This window comes from Notothenia coriiceps, unplaced genomic scaffold (assembly GCF_000735185.1).
Source record: "Notothenia coriiceps isolate Sejong01 unplaced genomic scaffold, NC01 NC01_scaffold00021010, whole genome shotgun sequence".
NCBI lineage: Eukaryota > Metazoa > Chordata > Actinopteri > Perciformes > Nototheniidae > Notothenia > Notothenia coriiceps.
In genome coordinates this window covers 52,625-76,415 of record NW_011353711.1, presented here as the reverse complement: position 1 = coordinate 76,415, position 23,791 = coordinate 52,625, and the positions used below count along the sequence as shown (strand labels likewise).

At 37.6% G+C, this 23,791-nt stretch overlaps 1 protein-coding gene across 1 annotated transcript in view; it reads right to left on the bottom strand.

Moving 5' to 3' along the window:
* Window positions 1–5,795: 5,795 nt before the first annotated feature.
* Window positions 5,796–23,791, bottom strand: part of LOC104953054 (astrotactin-2) — a gene marked incomplete at its 5' end in the record, with an annotated part of 55,486 nt that continues 37,490 nt past the window's right edge. The window contains 4 exons of the mRNA XM_010779974.1: window positions 5,796–6,673; window positions 9,800–9,983; window positions 10,479–10,579; window positions 18,647–18,788. Coding sequence (XP_010778276.1) covers window positions 6,436–6,673; window positions 9,800–9,983; window positions 10,479–10,579; window positions 18,647–18,788 — 665 coding nt within the window. The remainder of the gene's footprint in view (window positions 6,674–9,799; window positions 9,984–10,478; window positions 10,580–18,646; window positions 18,789–23,791) is intronic.

Genomic DNA, 23,791 nt, shown 5'->3' with positions numbered 1-23,791 from the left:
CCAAAAAAAAAATAAAAAATAAAAAAGAGATATATATAATAGGGAACATATTAACACATTAAGTTTAGAAGGTTATTTATGGTCTAGCTAGACATAATTAGTATGCCTTTTGTTTTTCCCTTATTAGTGTGTGTAGTACATCATCTTATGTTGAAAGTGTACATTTTGGCAGAGAAACCAAGGGGGAAGGAAAAGCTTAAATGAAGGAATTCATTGTAACTTTTATGAAATATGAAACCTTCTAAAGACATTGTAAAGGCTACATTGTCTACTAAGCTTGCATTTAACACTTTATATCTTAACATACAGTATATAGACTTGGTCAAATAAAATAAAAGATGTATTATGTTCATATTATCAAGTTATATGTAATACTAGTACTCCAGATACTGCTGCTTTACATATAACTATTAACAGTGGGGAAAGACTGACCTGCAATCACTACACTACGCCAATGACATGCAGTACATGCATACACTGGTTCATTAAGGGTCGCCATTTTAACCTTGTAAATGGATGAATCCGAAACCTCACATTAGATCTTTCCCTTCATCGGACACACGTAGTTCACAACCTATTGTTGCATCTACATACTTTGACTAACTAAGAAATATCCTCCTCAACAATTGCTTGTATCATTAGTCAATGTCTGGATACCAAAACAACTGATTGTTATCTTGATCAAAACAGCTACAGAATGTGACTGCATATCAACTTGAACAATTATATTCCTAATAATGCAGAAGGTACCCTTAAGCCATAGCTAACCAAGATATTCATGGAAGGAAGTAAAAGATTACGCATTGGATGAGGACATCACCTCTCTACTGTAGTCATCACAGGATCCCTTGCTGTACCTCATGCCTGTAATGTTTGCTGCTTCTATATTTTTGGTATTTTAGTGACCTTTTTGCGTCTCATAACAATGGTGTAAATAGTAGAACTATTTATTGAGAGTGTTATACTTTTTTAAGTTATATTTAATGTCCATGTAAGTTATTTTTTACGTTGTGCTTATAAACAGACACATTATAGGTTGTGATTCAAAACTGTTATTTTGGCTCTGTTGTGATCATTGCTGTCAAGCATTGATCAGATATACATATTCCTTCACAAAGTTCTGTCTCACTGGTCATTAGGTTTAGATCAAATCTGCTTGCATCCAATGAGCATTCACCACATGTGTTATGTTCCTGAGTGCAGTGTATTCTATATTCCTTTCAAACCAGAATGTAAAGTTTCTTTTATTTTTCTTTATCTACTTATTTTTTTAAATACACACATTAGCCATACGTACACAAGTGGTGTGAAAAAGAACCAATTATACAATGGTCAAATACATAAATCCATAATATAGCAAATGATGTTTCAAGGGACACGTGTAAGGAACAAGGAATATGCATTCAGAGCCAGAAGAGGACAGTAGAAATTACAAAGAGAGGGGACAAAACTGAAGGGAATGGAGGGCAGAAGGTAGGCGATGGTGCCCCCAGGGAGTGTTCTTGGATGGCAGGAAAAGTAGAAGGTGTGCAGGGAGAGAGGTAGGGATGTGTGGGCTTCTTTTCCTGGCCTGTCTAGCTATTTGTCCAGGTGTGAAAATGTGTACTCACAGAGGCTGCCCCTGGGCCAGGGGTGGCAGGCGCTGACTGGCAACAAGCCGAGGACAATGAGTCAGAGTTTCTCCTGGGGGTGGCAGCCATCCCTTTCTGGGACTCCTAACACCCCCCCCCCCCCTTACCACTCCACCTCCCGACTCCTCAACACACTGCCTCATCTGTCACTGTCAGGTATGCCTGCACAGGTCTGCCAGGGTCACGCTGGCCCTGTGAAAATCAGAGAGGATGTTTGCCCGGCTTCCAGAGCCTTTTGAAGTTAGGCTAAAGGACCACAGTTTTCCTCACCTAGAGCAAATACTTATCACATAATATGATTTGTATAGCAGTCTTTTTTAGACAGGCTTTGATACCTCTCCACATTTCTCACCAACAGTCACTCCTTTGTTTCTAATTTAACACCGGGATGTCGTATTGCTTGTCTAAAAATGGCAGAAGCTTTGTACTGTCTAAGTAATTACAAAGTGTTGGGGAGTGTAAGAAAGAGTGTCTGAAGTCCTAATATTTTTGCTCACATTGTGGAGAAAAATACTGATGTGCCATCTTGTTGTAAGACATTTTCTTTGTGCATTGTAACACATGAAGTACCTCTCACAGGCCTCTGGTTATAGAATGGTCCACTTATGTATGTTTCCTAATCCCTCAATAAATAAATAAAAAAGGTAAATTGTCCTTTTTCTAAATGGGAAGTACAAAAAAAGTGTATTTACATATTACGTGGATATCTAGTGGTATTACTGCGATGTTTCGTACCCGATTGCTCAACAAATATATTTTAAGATGTAAATAATACTATTATATGATGATTGTATTTGCAAACCATGTACTAACTGTTTGAGAGTAGCTCTTGGATTGATTTTTATCATAACTATTATACAAAGAGATGAACCGTTAATATGTTGTGCATTGTGTCAAAGTATCACCTGCAAGACAGAAAAAAAAGAGAAAAAAAAGACCTGTGATGCTTTACCACACCACTCGCTGTCGACATTCATTTGTTCATAATGGCTTAGTACACGCACTGTTGTCAGTTGTCTAAACCATGAATTTATCCATTGAGTCATGAAATATTTATTTGTTGTCAAGATGAATAAAATCATAATGGTCATTTCTGGGTCTTAGGAGTCTGTTGAAATTGATCTTTATAATCAAACTGGCTGATCTTTGTTATGCAATGAGAAGTTCATTTTCAATTCGTCTTCAAACAGCTTTCATTTCAAACTCCATACTGTATTCCTTCCGGTCTTATCCCAATGCCTTTGTGTTTGCTGAGAGTTTCACCAACACTGTAAAGGTAGCCATCGGACTCAGTAGTCCATCCCTCCCTCTGATGGCCTCCTCTCTCTTTGGTTCTTACACAGTATGCACTTTTTCAGGCACATATTCAACAGATTGGACTTTTATGTTTCCGTTTATGTTTCTCTCTGTTTTCACAGTTGCAATTATATATATTTTTGGTGCTCTGGTACATGGCAAAACATGTCTGATGTGTACTATATTTTCATAAGGAAGAGTCATAAAGATGAGTATGATGTTCATTTTGCTGTCATTTATTGTGTAGAAATAAAACACTGGTTAAAGTGAACATAAACTTGATGAGTGTTGTGAGTTATTTGAAAGTTAAATTGTATTATCATCAATTGTGTCCAAGTTCATTTGTGGTATGCTTTCTATTTGACTTTTTAACTCTTTTGTGCCCCTTAGGAGTATCTTTCTACTAGACTACTAGAGTTTAGTAACTAGACAATATAAGAGAGTTTACTAACTAGACAAAATAAAGTGAGTGACCTTTTCAAATTGCAGAAAAAAATGCTGAGGTGGGTTAAAAAGAGAAGCTCATTCTTTAAGCCTCCATTGATACATTGGCATTGCAATTTGACTGCTTTTCCTGGCACACCAATGACGTTAATGGCATATTTTGTGAGAATGAACATCAAACTACTGATTTTGAAAGTGCAGTTAATGTTGCATGACTGGAAAGAAACTGGATCTGAGCTTAAAGGAATAGTTTGTTGAGGGAGCTGGAAAAAGAAAATGCTTCCCAGCAGCTCACATTCAGAGAAGCATAGCCACCTTTAGTTAATGATATAAATTAGAGTAATTCATAGGGGATGGCTGTCTATTAGTTCACTGACTGATTTCCTCCCCTGCTCAATGTAAATATTTTTCAGCTTGATCATCTGGTAAATTGGGTAAATCCTTGGAAATCACACAATTGCACTGCATTCGGCAATTTCTAAATACAATCGGATAACAGTTATTTTTATCTGAGACTTATTTTGCCATCATGCAAATTCATTCTGACCCGCATATTGCTGTGATACAGTGCAATACTCAAAGGACTTCTCCCGGCAGAGGGCTTGTTCAGGCAGGTCACATGGGTCACGTGCACCACATCAGTTGATCACCATGTCGTCATTAAGTTAGACCTCTTAACAAGACAGATCGTTGAAGTCAACACCAGATTATTCTCTATACTGCTACATGTTGGTGTTGTATTGGCCAAGTGTTGGTACTATGTACCACTTGTGGCAATCCATCAGATCGTTAAACTATTCTAAACAATATATGAATTAAAAAAGATAAACCTTATGTTGAAAATCAAGGTATAACTAAAATCAGTGGCTTTCGACATACTATACTACACATCTTTCTGGACAATATATTATGTTGTTTTTTCTTATATTTTCAACAAACTATACTGTGAGATTTTATACTTTTTTCGACACAATGTACTAAGGAGTTTTAATTAATATTTTCAACATACTATGTTGTTTATTTCTCAAGTTTTTCGACAAACTATACATATACTTTTTTCTGCATACCGTACTGTCATTTTTTAAATTATGTTTTCCACTTCCTATATTCCGTCTTTTCTAATATTATCGAAGTAATATAATATGTTGATTTTTAAAAATATTTTCGTTATAACCTACGATTAGTTTAGACATTCGATACTTTATCGTTTTTTAAAATGTTTTCGACATCCTATGTCCTTTTTTTTCATTTATATTCCTTATACTATACTAGGACTTTTTTTAGACATTCTACTCGTTTTTTTTTCTCATATTTTCAGCATAACCTAAGATTATTCTTTTCGATTTACAATAATATGTCGCTTTTTCTAATGTTTTCCACATACTATGTTGTTTTTTTTCTTATATTTTCAACATGGTATTTTAGACTTTTTTCTAATATTTTCATACATACTATACTTTGACTTTCTAATTTTACTGACAAAGTGAAAAAAATGGACATATGACAGATATATTATTATATATTCGACAAACCTTTTTTGTATTTAGTGATATTCATGAAAATGGGGAAAGCTTCAAAGACGTCTTGATCACACAACTTGACAATGATCTTAAATAATAGTTTTACTCCGTTGTGGGAATGAAAGAAAAATCTTCTGATTCAATATACATTTTTAATATATATCACATTCTTCAGAAAAAGACAATCAAAGCCACATAATAATACAGATGTCTTTTTTTACAATTCAAAATGTACATAATAATACTTTATTATTACAATTTACACAACATGAGATGTAAATATTGAAAAAAGGCATTGTTTATCTTAATTAAAACAATATCCATGGCTTTGAAGATATGACATTGGGCTGAAATATAAGAGGTATAAATGGACCAAAGAAGACCCCTACAATCACTAATACTTTACAACTTATTTGGGAGTACCTTACATTTTAGAGTTTGTTATTCAACACAAACTTTTGGGCACCTAAAACTGTTTCTGTGATGTTCTGTAATCTTGCAGAAATCATCAAGTCTTACCATAGCAACTGATTTATTTTTCTTTGCAGTATATTTTATTTCGTTACATACTAATACCCACAAAGTTTGTGAAACATTTACTTCAGCGTGGATATTGCATTGTATATTTTGTTTCGGGTGCATAATCCACTTTGTTCCCGTTTGTTTCTAGTCTATGAAAACAATTTTAAAATGTAATTGTCCATAGTATTCCTTTTGGGTACTGTAGTATTAATAATAAAGGTGACGACTAAATGATTTCTAGATATCTGGATTAAAAGTACTAAATGAAATTCCTATAAATGAATATGATTTTCAAATGCCAACCTCCATGTCTTTGCATAATTTAAACAGGCTTATAGTAGCCTATTGATCCATATAGTTACCACACAAAGCCTTGCTATTCCAATTGAATCTATCAAAAGTAATACAAGACTTAGTACATAGTTTTTCACTTACTTATTTCACGTTCATAAAAAAAAGCTTTACTTTTTTTTTACTTAATGGGAACTAGAAAATAAGAAAGTGATTTTTAAATGGCTTTAACACATTTCGGTTTCTCCTTTCAAATTAGGACAGTAAAGGCAAATAAGTTATGCTAATATATATTTTTAAACTTTTTTCTCTCTTTTAAGTGTTCCAAGAAAGCTTCAAAGCACCAAAAAGGAACTACAATATTACATTCAAAGTATTTAAGCCAACCAGTTTTTCTCTTGGCTGAATTCTATTTTACATGTTCAGACTACAACTTTCTCATTGATATGTGCGATCACTGCCATTTTGCAGAAATATTTTCCCTCCAGTTCTTTTTTTATCCTCAGTCTTCTATTAAAAGTAGGCCACACAAAAATGTTTTTTTGTGTAGCTTTAACACAATGTCCAGTGAATTCTGAGTTTTTTTTTTGGGCTATCATGGTTTTGGAAAATCCATCAGTCCCGTGAGAGACCACTGCTGCAGACTGGGTGACGAGTTGCATCAATTTTTGACGTCATTTTGAAGCAACAAACAGACAAAGATGCACCGCCGCCTTCTCCAAACTCCTGTCTCATCGGAGTTTGGTGTTGCTGTATGTGTTACGCTGCACAGATATTAACTTTTCCATGCATGAAGTGCGACTTTCATGTAAAGAGCCATGCCACGTGTTACTGGGAGGTCGCCCCTCTTCACTCCTGCAGTAGACATACGCCATGGTGTCTGTGCGGCTCCGGATGTTGGTGCTGCGCAGGAGGGACCGGCAGTAGTTGCTAATCTTCTCCACCCTATGTAGTATCAGGTTGGCTTTTCTATTGAAGGAAAAGACAAGAAAAAAATATCGAAGATCAACATCATCACGCATATATAATAATTTTGAATTCCATTACCATAACATCTCAAGTTTGAGATGATATCCATAATTGAGAAAGACAGAAAACACAAATATCTGTACAATTATATATTAAGCAAGTAAGAAAATCTGCCGGATTAATGATTGAATGTCCTTTCAAAATTGTACCACATGATACATTAACATTAGACTTTAAAATGTGAAATCATAAAAGTAGTTAGATACCCAAACTTTGGAAATGCGAGTGGAGGTGTATGTTTGTGTGTAAGCGTTGTGTGCTGCTGACAACAAAAAGGGGGTCCTGCTAAATTCACTTCAGCACCTGATAAAGACAAATTGTAATTGTACCGATTCCCCAAGGGGGTTCATTTGGTGCCAAAAAGTCAACAAAGAAGTACAAATAGAGAAGGAGCGAAAGAAAGAAAAAGAACAAATATCACACTGTTCCTTCAGTTGCACCCTCAATGGCTTTGCACGAAAGCCCAGCTTTAAATGTTAGCAGGATTGAAAGAATTACAACAGTGTTTCTCCTTTATTTCTGACGGGACTGCCACTCTGGGTCAAAACAAATACATTTAGAATTTTCGGGTACTGATTCTGTTGAACACTACACCGGGTTTGAATGTGTTCTCTACGTCCAGAGTCTGAAGCTGCTGTGCAAAACTTGAATGAGCCATATGTCAGGTCATGAGAAAAACACACACAAAGAAGGGCACAATTCCATTTGTTTTGAAAGCCATGTCTGCTGAGCATCAACATCTGCCTTCAGTTAAGCAGTACAGACATCCTTTTTACTTATTGGCCGAAAAGAGGGTGAAACATTTTCTCATTTCCCTTAAATTCTTACGTCCGAAAAACAGACTACCAAACACATAATCAAGGGAGGCCTGCCAGCATGTGAGTAAGAGACAAATACAACACTTGTAATGCCATTCCTGAAAACATGCAAAGAAATTAACAACAAATTTAACAAAAAAGGAAAGTGTAACTTTTCAGGTTGCCATAGCGTTTAAGTGAAAGACATGGCTTTAATTGGATTCTAAGTAATTGATTACGACACAAACACAGCTTTGTAAAATCAAAGCTTAGAACTGTAACTACGTCAAACTAAAAGGGCAATGGGAAAGCACAGACATATACAAATACCCTAACTTGCAATGTTAAAGGTACTCTATACGACTAAAGCAGCAACAACTATTTACTATGTAAATGAAGAAATTATGTCTTGAGCAGATAATGAAGTCAGTCCCTCTGTGTATGTTTTCATGCTCTTCAGTCCTTTGTGTTGGTAACCAGTCCACATGTTATCTCCTGTCTTATTGTCCAACTGGCTAATCACTGCTGCTCTCTTCTGTTCTCTTACTGTATGGCTGTTACCACGAGACCACCATCCCAACCAACAGTGGCAGGACAGCGGCAACAGGAAGGCATAACGCCCATCCTCGGCTCCCCCTAACATTACCACTGTTAGCTCTGCCACTGTTGTCAGCACTGTTAACACTGTTTACACGTTATGCATGAGCCAACGCCATTTTGGCTCAGCCACCTCCATGTTTGCTTGCAATATCAGAGGTATGAGCCGTGCGCAGCCAAGACTCAAAGTGTCTTTAAGCCACAACGTGAACCAAAAACCGTCCATCGTTCATATGTGGCTGTTTCACATAGTTTCATAAAAAATAAGGACAGTAGTTTTCCTGTAATCCTGCCGACATACAGACAAACAAACCTTGGCCGGGGTGAAAATCAAAGAGACTGATGTGCAGAGATATAAAGGTAAATTACAGTACAAGATAATAGTGGTGTTTACAGTGAAGATAAAAAAACATTAACCATCACAGCATGTCCACAGAACAATTTAATTATGAAAATAGCTAGTGTTCAGATGTTACGATGCTGCTGGACATTTTTGGGTTACTGGGATTCTCAGCGCCCGCGAGGAAAACTGACTTTGCTTACGTTTCACTTGGCCATTCTGCTACCTTTTAAAAGGCACCACCAATAGAGCTTGCTTGTAAATTACCCCAACGAGGCTCAACCCTGCCAACTTGAGGCAGTAAATAATCCGTGCTCGCTCATCCAAAAGCCCCCCCCTCCTCCTTCCTCATTGCTGCCCACACACAAACACAATATCTGACCACCCCAATTCCCATATTAAGTCCCAATGGCCAACCCGTGCCTCCCACCCCCCTTCACCAATCAGAGAGAGGCATCATCTTTCTACAGACCAAAGTTATTCCACAATTATTATATTATTTATGGCTTGAAAGGAGAGCTTCAAGGCAGTGGGGGTGGACAAACCTAAACATTGGACCGTAACTTAAGAACCCATGTTGCTATCGTCATGGTGCTGGACCAACTTCCTTGTCAGACTTGCATAACTTGTTTTTGTCTATGAAGTATTGTTTGTGTTATCTACTTCACAGTTTTGTTAGTCAGTGAGCTTCTCTTGCTCTCCATGTTGTTGTAACGTCTAGGCATCAGTTCATATGGCAAACTATCAATGGGGGTGTCCCTGTTAAGAGGGTCATGGTTGAAAGGATGTCATGTTGGCATGTTGTGGAGATTTTCTATGAGGAAGGAGAGGAAATAGAGTTTGAAGTTGAGTTAGTGTTAGCTGACTATCAAATGTAGTGTTTGGCTTGGCTGTCAAACACTGTTTTGGCATCACCATGGTAATGTGAGGAGCGACTGTAACCCGAAGTTTTCATGGTGACCTTGCCCACTTGCTTTCCAGTAGAAGCACTTTGAAAAGTGGGAAAACAGGAGGGGGAAATTGTGTAATGCTCCTGCTTAGAGGGGAGACAATGCCATGAAAAATGGCTTAATGGTCTGAAACTGGAAGGACCAGTCCAAACATCTTTGGCTTTTGTTATGTAATAAACCTCAGCGTGACTGTAATTGATCCTACACAACATAACAGCGTCATCAAACCAGATGACAAGGACACTTGGGTAAATAGTGGCAGACTGAAACAAAATAAGGAATTCTTCTAGACAAGAAAACAATGGTTCTCTTTAGCCAGACTAGCTGTACAATTTAACATTTTAATCATCTTCTTTGCCTGCTTAAAAACACATCTTCTCACCTGGGGCCCAGCTCATCTTCACTTCGCCAGACAAAGTCTCCAAACTTTTCGTAGTGGGAATTGTAGTGATGCTGGACTCTGTATAACAGTGGAGGAGGAACCTCCATCAATGTGTTGTAGGCCATCTGCTGCTCCTTGCCACTTGTGTAGCCGTTATACAAGTTGTAGACCTTGTCCGCTATCTCTGTGAAGAGGTAAGAGACGGACATAGGAGAGACACAGAAACATATTTTACACAAGCAACGTAAGCAAATCAGCACATCAAAGTTTTTAATGTAGTATTGAACTCCAATGAGGTTTGGGGATTGCAAGAGATACAAAACGGCGTGTATAGTTTGTAAGCAAGGAAGTGATACTGTATGGCTAACTCCACAGGGCCAGTTCATTTAATCTGAATGTGAATTTGGTGATGGAGATTTATTTTACTTTATGAGTTGAGATAGAACATGATTCTAAAAAAAGGATATATGTATTATAAGTGTGGGTCTGACTTGCAAAAATTAAATTAGTTAGATAAAAGGGTGTAATGACACGTTTTAAATATATTTTAGTGATGAACCTTGTGGGTAAGTACCAATGTCTATACATTGTGATTATGTTTTAAAACTTGTAAGAGATGTGCCAAAAATGAAATTAAAAGAAGAGGAACAAGAAGAAAACAACTGAAAGGTGAGTGTACCTTCGGCTCGACTGTCATCCACCATTGGACAAGATGTCCGTACTGACACGAAGCTTGAGTCAGAGTGGCTGCCTCGGCTATCCATTGCATGAAGAGTAAATCTGTAAAAAAACAAATAGCATTTGAAGAAAGTCCCAAGTTAAGTTAGCCAGTGTTAGCAGCGATCAAAGAAACATACAGAAAAAGCTTAAAAGCAATTACAAGTTTACCCTTGACCAAGACACTTAAAACTCCACAAATGATTGGCACTTTGGATACGCTGACACAGCCTTTAAAAAGTGTAATGTTCTTGATGAGATGGTGATCTTGCTAGATGATCGTATAAACCCATATACTGACATTGCATACTTTTTTAGAAACATTTCTTGCCAATAAGGAGCCAAAGATGTTGGGATTTAATTAAATCTGAAAATGAGTGCAGCCTGTTCCACAGTGGCAGAGGGGGCATCCGGCTCGACTCCAAGTACTCTATAAGGCCAAAGTTTCCTCTCTTTGAAAATGTCAAACATCAGACTTTTTCGGGTTATATGACAGACTTCAAGACCACTCAGTACCCTGATAAGAAAACACAGCAAACAGTTCAAGACATTAGGATATGAGACACTGAGAAATTGTAAGGCATCTCAAGTAATGTAGGGCTCGGAAAAAAATACAAATGACCTTTAGATGTCCTTTTGAAAATGTCAATCTGTGTACTTTTGAATAAGAACAAGAACAAGAACAAGGAGAAACTGGTCATATTGAATCTAAAAAAGGATGAAGGGTGGCACAGATTAAGCCATCAATATTATTGCAGGCAGCGGCGAGGAAAGAAATGCCAACATCATATACGTGCATGTGCTATTTGCCACTGCTGTCTTAATGATGGTTGAACTTTTAACTTGCTGCGGCACTCTTTGTGACCATGGCAACCATGTAAACCACACCTAGGAAAACACAAGAGCTATTTGTATTGTTGTCTCTGAATTCCCTAAATCACACCTCCCTTTTGTGGACACACATAACAATTTTAAAAAGGTTAATAACATTGATTTCTGTTTAGCCAAACTTGCTGTTGTGTCATATAGCCAAGCATTATCTAATATTAGATGTATTATGTCATATCTAGCTACCAGTTGAAAAGGCATATAGACTTTGACATGTCACAGAAGTTTCAAGTTTCAAGGCTTTTATTGTCCTGTGTGCATAGCTACACTGTAGTTATGACTATGAGAATCTTAGGTCAAAGGAAAAACACCAGTGTAAATTATAAAATAAATTATTGTTTGATTACGTACACCGGTGTTATGTCAAGGTACTGGATTTGTGTGTGACACTTGAATAGAATAGCACCATTGGTAATGTTTTACTACCTATGCTTTACCTACTATGACACGTCAAAATATATGGTGTGAAAAGGCCAATTTGGCTACACTTTGGCCATCAATGATAATTAGACTTGAGCAGCACATCAGCATTTCCAAAAAGAGCTTGTGTCATTTTTATGTTGAATTAAGCAGGCCATAAATATTGCAGTTGCTGTGAAGGTTATTTGATAGAAGGTTTTCAGAAAAAACACACATACACTGTTTTTCCTACTACAGGGGATTGAATTTAGTATTGAGAAATGTTTGTAGCTTGTTATGAAAAAAACTGTAAGCTTTCTACAGTATTTCAACAGAGTTACCGCTGTAAAAACAACATAATGAAAACAAGGAAACCACAAAACACAGCGAGACAAGATGATCAACTGAGATAGCATTCCAATGCGAAATACTTTTGAACACATGAAAATAAAGACATTACAAGATTATTGTTATTACAAAGGTTTATTTTTGTTACTAAACGCATTTGCCTTTTTCTCATTTAATGTCTGTCCCAATTCTTTCAAATTATTGTTTTGTTGTAATATGACCTGTTTGGACATTGCTCACATAGTTTGTCTAGTCTTGTTTTTCAGCAGGGTGGATGCGGTATTCCCCAAGAATCTCACCAAAGGCCTCACACAGGAAAACAATGCTGGCATGTAACAATCACTGTTTAAATTACTGTATGTGGCCACATAACGTGCAGCTGGATACAATGAGGTGGAAGAAAAAGGAAAGCAAGAGGAGGAGGAGGAGGAGGACGTCGAGGCGGGAGTTTTTATCAAGGCAATTTGTTAAAAGTTTTGTTAGGGACCCAGGATGTGTGCTTGCCAGCCTTTTATTGCTGTTTTTTGTTGTTTAAATGGTTGGCATCAATGACAGGTACTGTTCCCCCTTCCACAGCCCCTACAGCAATTACAAGGTTTTTATGTACAGTAATAAAGCTTTTTCTGCCATGAGATTAAGCCTCTAAGAGAGTGAGCTTGAGAGTCTGCTTTTTGTTTGAGTAAATGAGGGATAATATGCTCATTGTGGAATGAATTATGACATTTTAAAGAAAATACGAGACATTTTGCAACTTTTTGATCGCCATTTAAGCCAAGTAGCCTTGGCTAGGGTTTCTACATACTGTTAGGTCCTCATTCATATAAACTGATAGTAGCAGTCTAAGCTCGGCACAGGCACACAGTGATGATAAAGATCGCCTAGGAGAACAAAGAAAGCAGCTTTGGTCTGGCATCCCACGAGAATGTCAAAACATCAAGTAACAGCATTTGGCAAGACACACAACCACCACGGCCACCCACCCTACCACACACGGATACACTTTCCTTTGTCTCTCTATTTTTCTATCTACATTGCTTGCATATAGCTCAGCCCTGTCTATCCCTCTCTCTAATTCTTTGTCTCTCACATCTATTCCAAGGCCGTCTGGCTTCACATGGCTCCTCTGGAAGCGGTTCGGTTTTGTCCCTGTGCCATAGTTTTGAAAGCTCAGCAAACAACCAAGTGGACAAATGGCAGATTAATGTTTGTGTAAATTAACAATGTGGCCATTAAAGTAACTATTGTCCTCTAATTTAATGAGACAGTGGGGAGATGGATGAACAAGGGATGACAAGATAGAAAGCTCTGGGACAGACAGAGCAAGAGATGAGGAATGGGAGAGAGAGAGAGAGAGAGAGAGAGAGATTGAGAGTGAGAGAGGATCACTTAGGGCAGTATGTTTGGCATGCTGAGAGAAGCTAGGGCAGTAGGGGATGCCTTTTCCATGACATCAATGTTTGGATACACATCAGAAAGCCGGTCAACAAAACAATCAAAGCCACATAGAATAATTTCACACTGCCCGAAAAATCTGTGGCAGCTACAGTATCTCGTGACGTTGAAATCCTCAGATCTATGTGGCATTACACTAGCGCAACAGCCCTAAATATAATGCCTTTGCCTTTCATTGTGAATTAGACCAATTAGCTCAGCTCTGAATGACCTCACTTGCAGATCAGAAAGACTCACAGTCCAAATGAATGTCATGATCACAACACCACATTAAAATCTCAAATGAATTCAGCAGATAATTTGGGAAACTGAGATAAATATATAGTTAATCAACAAGAACATCATTTCAACAGTTCTTTGAATGACGTTTGACAAATTCAAGTCAATATTATCATGAATCAGCAGTATCAAGATTATTTTTTAAATTAAAAGCAAAAACATTTCTCATCAGGAAGAAACTAGATTTTTGTGCGTCTTCCTTTTGCACCAAGTTTTAGTGGAAAACAGCAAATGCCCACCATGCAAAACAATATTATTTAGATTTTTAAACTAAAAAGTACCAACACCTTTGTACAACCACCACACTCAAAGAAATATAAATGCCAATCAAGAAGCAGGAATGATTTTTTTTTCAAATCCACTAGCTAGTTTTAAGCTTTAAAACTCAAAGGTGTCAATCGATATCAAGAAATGGAGAAGTACATAACTATTTTTTGTACAACTTCTGTCACAAATGTAGTCTTGATTAATTAGAGCAGCACAAACAATGTTACCTGACCTCTATCAGTTCAATACAACAAAATACACTTGTGGTGCAGAAAACTGAACTGACCCTTCAATCAACATGTTCAGAAACAGGCATCCTGGTCACCTAGTTGAACTCTGTAACATAGATTATCATCACCACATTTCTGATTTGGTTTGGGTTCGAGAACCAGAAAAACAAAGTCAACTGACTTCATTGCCAAGATTATTTTGTTGATGATTTACCACCCCAGAAATATAAGTTATCCTTGTAAAAAAGGATGTTCCTGCTTATTGTCACATTAGTCTGACAGTTCAAGAAGTATATTCATAGTAGCCTCTTTAGAGAATTCTCACACGTTTGGTTAATAATACAAAAGTGACTCTGTATGCAGCATATTTGTATTCACATTTGAAATCAGGTGTGAAACTCTTCAAAGAGAAAAGAGCATTCTAGTAAGGGAAATGTTAGCAGCCTTGGTAATGATCAAGTGTGAATGTATGTAAGTCGCTTTGGATAAAAGCGTCTAACAAAGGACATGTAATGTAATGTAATGTCCAAACCAGTAGGACTTATCAGACTCTTGATTAAGACAAGCGGGGTTGGCTTCAAGCAGATGTGCCCTCAGGCGTAACTCCAAGGTAAATTCTGCTCTTATCAGAGCAAAACAACACTGTAGAAAATTCCTCAACAAAGATAACACAGCTCCAACGTTGGAAATAAGGCTCTTGTTGCAGGTTTTGTTAGTGGAACACTAACTTCTACAGATTAAATGAATAGTTACTGTACGTACATACAGTAGTATTCTTTATCTACTGCGTCAATGCATGAAGGAAAGTCGAAACATTGAGTTGTTAACTAAATAGATGGTAATTATATTGTAGGCATTACCATCAGCCTCCAGAATGTCTTGTTGGTTATTCGTTGATTTATTTTATCTTAATTTCTTTGTTTTAATGCTCCATTATTAACACTTCCCAAAATTGACTATTCTACTTCTCCCTGTGTGCAGTGTTTATGTGAAACTCACAGGTTCATCAGCCTATGACCATATATATATACTCCAGTGTTAATGGATTTGTTTAAAAGCCACATGGCGTTAATTTGACTGTTATAGCTGTTATGTAGACATAAATGTTAAATAGCTTGTTGGCAAAGCTACATTAATACATCCATAACCTTTACTCTGGCTGTCTCACATACAATAACACACAAACAAGCATCTTAAGGCATTTTTATTCCTGTAATTTAGCATCCCTCTCGACTGTAAATGTATGTTCATTTAATTAGGCACAACTAAAGATAATTTATTTTAGGGTAACTTGTTATGCTAAATGCTGTGAGTATGCCTTGCTGTATTGTCGTCTCAGGTTATTGGAAATCCACTGGCATAAGGATTTGGATATTAAACTATTGCAAAGTTATTTGTTTTTTGTAACTTTGTAAGAACATGTACACCTAGATTGGGGATAATCGGAGGTTTCCAAAAGCTTTTAATTCTGGCTTCTTCTTTCGAAGGGGCTATGTTCAGGCTCCCAAAACAAACCAAGGCCTTCGAAAAGCATGAACATTATAAAAACAGGACACTTAACTGAACCTGAAAAAACAGTCTGTTTCATGTGTCCAATGTCAGCCACAACAACACCTGGGGCCTGTCTGCTTCACTTATTATTGATTTTCGTGCAAGAGCAAATAGTGCTCATAGAAAATGCACATAACAGCAATATCTAGTTTAAAAAAGATTAAAAAAAACATATCTGCATCAAATTTGAAGTCAGATATATTTCTAGTCTGAATTGTGCCTCTAAATAGCTTGCCAAAAACTGATTGAACAGAAAAAAATATCACATACAACATTCTGGTAATTAATGAAAAACATAATCATGAAATTGCTGTTAACACTGTCAGAAACATGCTGTGTCAGCTCTATGGTCATTTGAGGTTATAGTCTGTAATGACGCAATTTCTGATGTTGTACGGGGGAATTTAATTAAATACAATAAATAGGTTTCAATGTGAAGCAGTCCAGTGAAGCCCCACACGCATGCACTTAATTCCACAATGTTTGTAGGACATGATGTGTTATTCATAAAACCCGCAGTAATTGTTATACTGTTGGAACAGATCTGCAATCAGCAACAGCAAATAGCCTTGGCTTCCCACGTCACACACTGTCAAAGTTCAACTTGCTGTTGTAAATACATGATGTGTTACGGTGATGGCTATGAGTGCATTTAATGGCATTTAATGACCTCGGCAAGGTCTGTCTTTTAGCTAAATGCCTCCCAAAATCTACAAAGAGTGGTCAATTTGTTCTTTGAGTTTAACAAAGATCGCCTCTTAACAGAGATCCTTCTGTATTCACAAAAACGCTGTTCTGCTCTGACCAAAGAGAACATAAAAGAACGGAAGCAACCGCCATTTCCACCACGTTGAGCTTCCCTATTTAACTCGAGCCAGCTGTTGTAGGTAACAAAATTGACCCCCTTAAGAAAAACAGCATTTGCAGTGGGAATTGTAGACACCTAAGGGAGGATGTGGTATTGCTTATATTTGCTCAGTCATTCTTGTATGGGAAAGACGCAATCATGGCCACAACATAATGTTTAATGAAAGGTATTTATATGGTAATCGGAAAACAGTGAACTCATAAAAATGTGGTCAGAAAAACTCAAGTCAACTGGGTTGCAATAAATTGTGAGCCAAGACCAAGGGCACTGTTGCTTAATATTGTAGGTGGTTGGACAGAATTGTACTGTACATTAAAGTGTGAACTCTGATTACTTTCTAGTTTCGATGATACAATTTAAAATCAGAAATAGCAAAAAATGGAGCATGGCCTTCAGTTACTTTTCATCAGAAAATGGGAACCACCACCCTCTTCTGGGTGTTCACAGACATGTTCCCTAACCTACACATGACATTGATGTATGAGGTGTATTTACTATGACTGCCAAACGATATCTAGAGCTTATAGATTTCAGGCAAAATCTCCACCACGCCTAGAAACTTGCTGCTGAGTCGTTTTGTGCTGACCTCCACCAAAGAGACGGTTGAGACCTTCTCTCAATCCTCACAGTCAGCCAACTCCACAGCAAAGGTGTCAAGCAGGTTCTATGGTTTTCCAAACACAAGGTCAGCAGTTGTCCTCTGCTTGAACCAGCCTCTGTGATGTCTTGCCTCCGCTTCCTGAATTGTGTCATGGTTTTCCATAACCTCCATGAAGCCAAACAAAAGTCCTTCTTTAAGGACTCGCAAACTCTTACGCATTAAGCTTCCGAGAACACAGAAGCTGCTGTCCTTCAGGCTTCCTAAACCTGACCGCTGATTAAAGAGGCCCCTGGGTTAAACACGTCTAATAGGCTCCTTCTCCGGCTTCAGGTTTCTTTACTGCAAAGTGTCCACCAATAGGATCTCGGGTTGCCGCTACTCTCGTGTTTTTAGCCACACAAAAGCCGCAACCTTAAGAAACTGTATACAGTTTATACAACAGTATTATACAACAGTATGAACTGTTGGGAGACCAATGTTTAAATAGTCTGGTATGCCTAAGCAACCATTTTAAAGCTTACAGTGAATACAAATATACAAATGCTGTAAATAGTAGATCACAATTATTGGTTTGCAAATGTATCGTCAACTAAAATTCATGATTGTGACAACCCTAATCGGTGCCTCTCACATTGGTAACTGGAAAAGGATCGAGTCCAAACCCTATCCAGGGGTTTCATTCTACGCCTGTGTGTAGAAATGAGCCAGGGGTTAGCCTACCTACAACCCAAACAGTTTTCCTTTCAAATTGGCAAGGCACCAGAGCCCTACATACCTTCTCCTGGCTGAGTTTGATTAGACCCCATGGGTACAGCTCCTATTGTCTTATTCTGTGCATGGTCGGAACAAACGTGCATTTCTACAGAATATCTGTCCCAGGCTCGGGGACTGCTGGGAGCTCACTGGGGCCCCCAAAACCCAACACCACAGCAATTCTCTTACAGCTTCTATGTATTTGATATTGCCTCATTAACTCACACATTTAAAAACATAGTTTACCTACAAGTTTTATATCAATTTCCTATGAAATAACCCCATAGAAATCTGGAAATAATTAGGAACTTTCTTCTTTGAGGGGATTTTACTTCACAGACATATCGGGAACTTTGAAAATATGTCTGACCTAAACACACAACACAACACAATTTATGACTCATGTTTATTCATATGCCGAAGAAATAAACAGTCACAGTAAATCAGTTATTTAATTTACTTGAAAACTTGGCATACGTTGTTGGCTTACTTACTTGTAGAGACTGTCGGGTTCCAGGCACTTGAAGACAACTGAATACAGCACAGAGTGAGGATGGTCTCCAGTCCTTTTCCCGGCAACAACACAGGATGAACCCAGACCAGAGAACAGATCATCCACCAAGCTTATAACTTCACCTGGTAAAGAGATCATATTAAAGGAAGAAAAAGAAAGTATGAAATTAAGAAACAGAGACAATAAGGAAATTATACAAAGGGCTCACTTTGAAAATGTTATTTGTACTGTTCAACCATCCGTCATACTTTTAGCCAAAGAAAAGAAAAAGGGTAACATTATCTTTCATCTATTGTTCTAAGTTAAAGAAAACAATACCACTTGTTTGGGTTGCACCACATGTTTAAACAAGAGAAAAACAATGGAACACAACATGGACTTAGTCATGAATGAATTCCTGCATTTAGGAAAACATGTATTTCCTTATCAATGATCATGCCATTTGACTCTGGTGTTATGAGTTTCACCTCTGCCTGGTCCAGTGGGAGCCATTTCACCAGCACCAGGCGGGAGCTAAATTAAATATGACTTTTTGTTGGCAGTAGCCCATACCCACGATGTTACAGAACTGTAAGAAAACAGGATATCATTCCTTTATGGGCACATGGTTCTGTTACAATGATATCTCTCTGAGCACCCTAGCGTCTCACAAAACACTGCTTCAAAAGTTGTGAAATATCTTTCATGTCAGCTTACGGGAAAGGCGAGCGACGCACGCTTGTTCATTGAGACACATACACGATGCCAGTTTCCATTGCTCATGGGGGTGATGGAAAAAAGAGGGAGCTGTCAAAATAGTTTAAAAACTCTCGAACGGTTGGATTTCAAACTATTTCTACACGAGGTAAAGGGCAGCTTAGTTTTAGCTTATGATACATGGGCCAACTTATAAACACAGGGAGTAAGTCTGGTGGGTAGGGCACAAGGGGATGGTAAGAAAAGGTTACAGAAGAGAGGAAAAATAACTGCACGAATGAATGATTTGACCTTTTCACAGAAAGAGCTCTGTGTATAGGAGGTTTCCCCTAAACACATTCCTGTACTGCTGCAGGGTTGCTCTTTCAAATGTTTTTACCTCAAATTGGATTCATTTGGATTTATGTTTGGATAAAACTTGCTTAGAACTGCAAAATAAGTGCTGATATCAGTATCAGGATATGTCTATTGAAATGTTAAGTCATGGAGTTTGTTTGTGCTTTACATTTTAACCTTACCTTTTAAAGTAAGCAGACACTTTCTTACTTAATATTTCAACATTCTTAAACCCAAAGACCACCATAGAATATTTAAAAGGTTTAGCTATTCATATATATTTGAATACATTCTTTATTAAAGTGAACACTTACAGGTTGTCTTGGTTTGCCAAGAGAACATTAAGAAGCCAATCATTATACAAAATGACCATTTGCAGTGCAACTGAGGTCAATTAAATATGAGAACATAGGAAAGTCCATATTGATTAAGTATTTAACCAAACTTTAATAATGGATTAAGTGCAATGTCTTCCAAATATTAGGATTACATTTCCATTATTGCACTGTTTATATACATTATAATTTTCAACAAACGAGACACTTAATTTGGTTGTTTATTATTATTTACTTTGTTCTTTCTGATATTACTTAGTTAAGGCAAATATGTTTTTTGGAGAATCACGATGTTCACAAATGTTCATTTTGCAACTGAAGGTTTGGATTGTGGTATTGATATCTAAGTAAGGAAATAATAATGTTTTTTTAATACTATCAAAAGTGTACTGGATATCTAATTCTCGTTTGGCGTGGTACTCAATATATAGCGGATATTATTGGTAATGTTCTATTTATGATCACTTTTGACCTAAATTGCCCTGCGTTTAACATACTGCATTCTTCGTGTATTCCCTCAGCTTTATTGCCTACGAGAGGAATGTCAATTGAATGCCAGATTTCTGCCACTTCACAAAGGATAAAGGTAGAAAGAAACTCCTCCAAATAAAGCATGGACAAACATGGAGAAAATTGAGGGAAGGAACCACTAACAAAAAAAGTCAAGGGAGAGAGACAAACAATGACTGGAAAGGAAAAAGGACAGTGAGCGCTTTGATGTTTTATGATTTTGGATGTGGTCATGGAGAAGAATGTTGATGTCAATGGATGTTTTGATAATCAGAATAAATCAAGGAGCTGATGCGTGACTACAGGTCAGGAGCAACCACTTGTGACTTGTGTTTTAGTAGCGGTGAGTTGATGTATGTGATTCTAACATGATCCTGACTCTCACAAATCAAATAGAAGACACACTGTCCCATTCTCGTGCGGCATAAACAAGTGTGCTCACCAATGGCTACCCTTTCATGGCTGGGACACAAGTTTCTATCCTACAGCACCATTGAAAGTGTAGCCCGTAAACAAATGAACAAACCCAGACATTGACGGAACAGCGCAAACGTCTGCCAGAAGACTATAACAACAACAAAAAAGGGGCAAAAGAACTGTAAGAAAACTGAGTGGGGATGAAGTTGTATGGCCAGCTGTGTTCTGTTGCTGCCTTTTGCATACTTGGCCAGATCAAAGTCAAACTATATTCAAAAGTGTTCAGATAGGTGTGGCATACATTGTGACTTCCTTTCATTCTTATTCATAATAGGAACTATTTATGGAATATTACTGAAGTTGTGCTTGGCCTTAGCAACATTTCCGGGGTTATTAAGAACATATCTATATTCATTATACATGCCAGTTAAGTGGCAGTAGTTGCAATGCTGCAGAGATGATGGATAGTTGTATACATTACTAACGTGTTTTCTAAGGTTGTACCAATGCAAAAGTTATGACCCTGCATATGACATTGTTTAACCTTTCAAAATATCCCCTTGAAAAGCACTGATTATGCCAATTATAAAATGTGTTAATCAGAGTAATTATATTGTAGCTAATCTAAAACACTGTTTTTTTAACAGTTTGGTTGAAAACACACTTGATATGTCAGTATCCATGTGTTCTAACAGAGTTGGAAAGATGTTATGTCCCCCTTAGGCATAAATAGAGACTGGCTTCATGGGCTTAGTTTAGTTAAGCTTAGGGACATGAGGCAAAATGTCATAATTGGACATTACATGTACAGTGTGAATAGACCACTTATGTCACTGAGAGCACGAGGAAGCGCGTAAGTTACTTTGATCAACCTGGAAGACTAAACAATAGGCAAATGTCTTTGGTCTGCTCTCGGGTGGCTCTAGGAGAGCTTACTGTATAATTATCAATTGAAGAAATCAGCAGGAGAACACACTGTGTTTTATTTCTGTTAACAACCATATACACATACCTAGCAAACTGCACCGCACATTCCATGGGTCAAAACCTCTTTAAACAGAGACATCTGAAAGTTATAAACTGTTATGCAATTACGTAAATATAAGAACAGTGCGCAGGCTTCGTAGGGGTACACAATGTACCATCATGTGCACATAGTTAAGGGGCTGATAATGCTCTTTTCCCTGTGTAAATGTCAGTTTGCAAAAATTGAAACTAATGAAAACTATATTCCGAAACATTCAATCTACATTCTATTCTTTATATAAACGTTTTTTTTTTTTTACATTTAGCTTAGCAGTGGTCTCACTCTGAATGTTTCCTGATCAACACATTTATTAATTCAAAGTACAGAAAGAGGACATTCCAGCAACACTTTGCTGTATAACAACAATGTAAGAATAGCAATGTGCTAAAGTAAAATACAACTTTAATATTATATATTTAGTTGTTTCTCAGGGTTATAAATGTATCACTCACTGCCTCAAAACATATCTCTGGTTTATTTTTAGGATACTCTTATTGCTTACTACAATTTTCCATTTGAGAGACTAATGAAAACATACGCATCTTAGTAAAGTAAAGACTGGGCTGAGGAAATGACACAGGGTAATTAATTGAATGTGGAATGTTCACACATGCAAAATTAGGGTATGACTCAAATGCTAAACTGGAAATATTTGTACAAACCGTTGGCACATCTGTACAGCTTTGTCTGTGGACGTTTGCTAATTTCTACCGAAGACCTTCAATCATCTACTGGCTCCAAGCTGGTAGGTTTTAAGTTATTACATCCAGTACCAATCCAGAATTAGTTAATAACACTTGAAATCAAATCCATGAACCTTAAAAATAAGGTTTCAAAACCCAGCCAGAAGCATCATTAATGGCTCTACCCATCTCAGGGGTTCCTCAAGGGTATGCCTGTGGTCCGTCAACATTTCTGTCAATAACTAAGCCAAAACAGCACACAGCTGGCAAAAATTAAGGCCCCCGAAATTCTATTACGGTAAAAGCCATTTTGCGTGTTCTCCAGCTTACATGGCGATTAAAACCTCATGGTAAATGCCAGGTGACCTTTTTAGTAGGCAGAAAGGGGTACAAATAATAGCAAATCATGGGCGAGACGAAGTGTTCTGATTCAAAGAGAAAGAGGGTTTGAAGCTATGATGTAAAACAAACAAGTCAAGGCAAGTTCATTTGTACAGACTCAATATCATATACAATGTCTCCTAGGCTTTGCGGGTACACGACAGCAATGTTCCCTGACCCAGACTCAGCCATATTATCTAAGATGACAAGGAAAACACCGAAAAAAAAAACGTTGGCACAAAACAAAACACAAAAAGGAGGGGTGGGCATGTGTCTGGAAATTCAAAGAGAGCTCCTTCTACCGTGGGCAGCAAGAGGTGAATGGTAGCCAGAGGCGGGGAAAGGGCAATAACAAGAGTGAACAGAAAGCTGCGAAAGAAATTGAAACACAAAACTGCGTATTTAACACATTAATACACCATGCACATGTTTACCGCACATGTTAACCTTGTTTGCCCTTATGTGGCAGGATCTGGAGACAGGTGTGTAAATGGTGGCATTTCGTCTGATGTTAAAAGCCAGACTTGCTATACTGTTATCCCCAACACATCATTTCAATTACACCACTGAATTCAGGCTCAGCGTAATTGCCTCAGCCATTAGCTGTGTGTGTTTGTGTGTGTGTGTGTGTGTGTGTGTGTGTGTGTGTGTGTGTGTGTGTGTGTGTGTGTGTGTGTGCACATATAAATCCTCAAGTTCAGTGGGTTCACACATTACGTTTTTTTTCTCTGCTCCAAGAG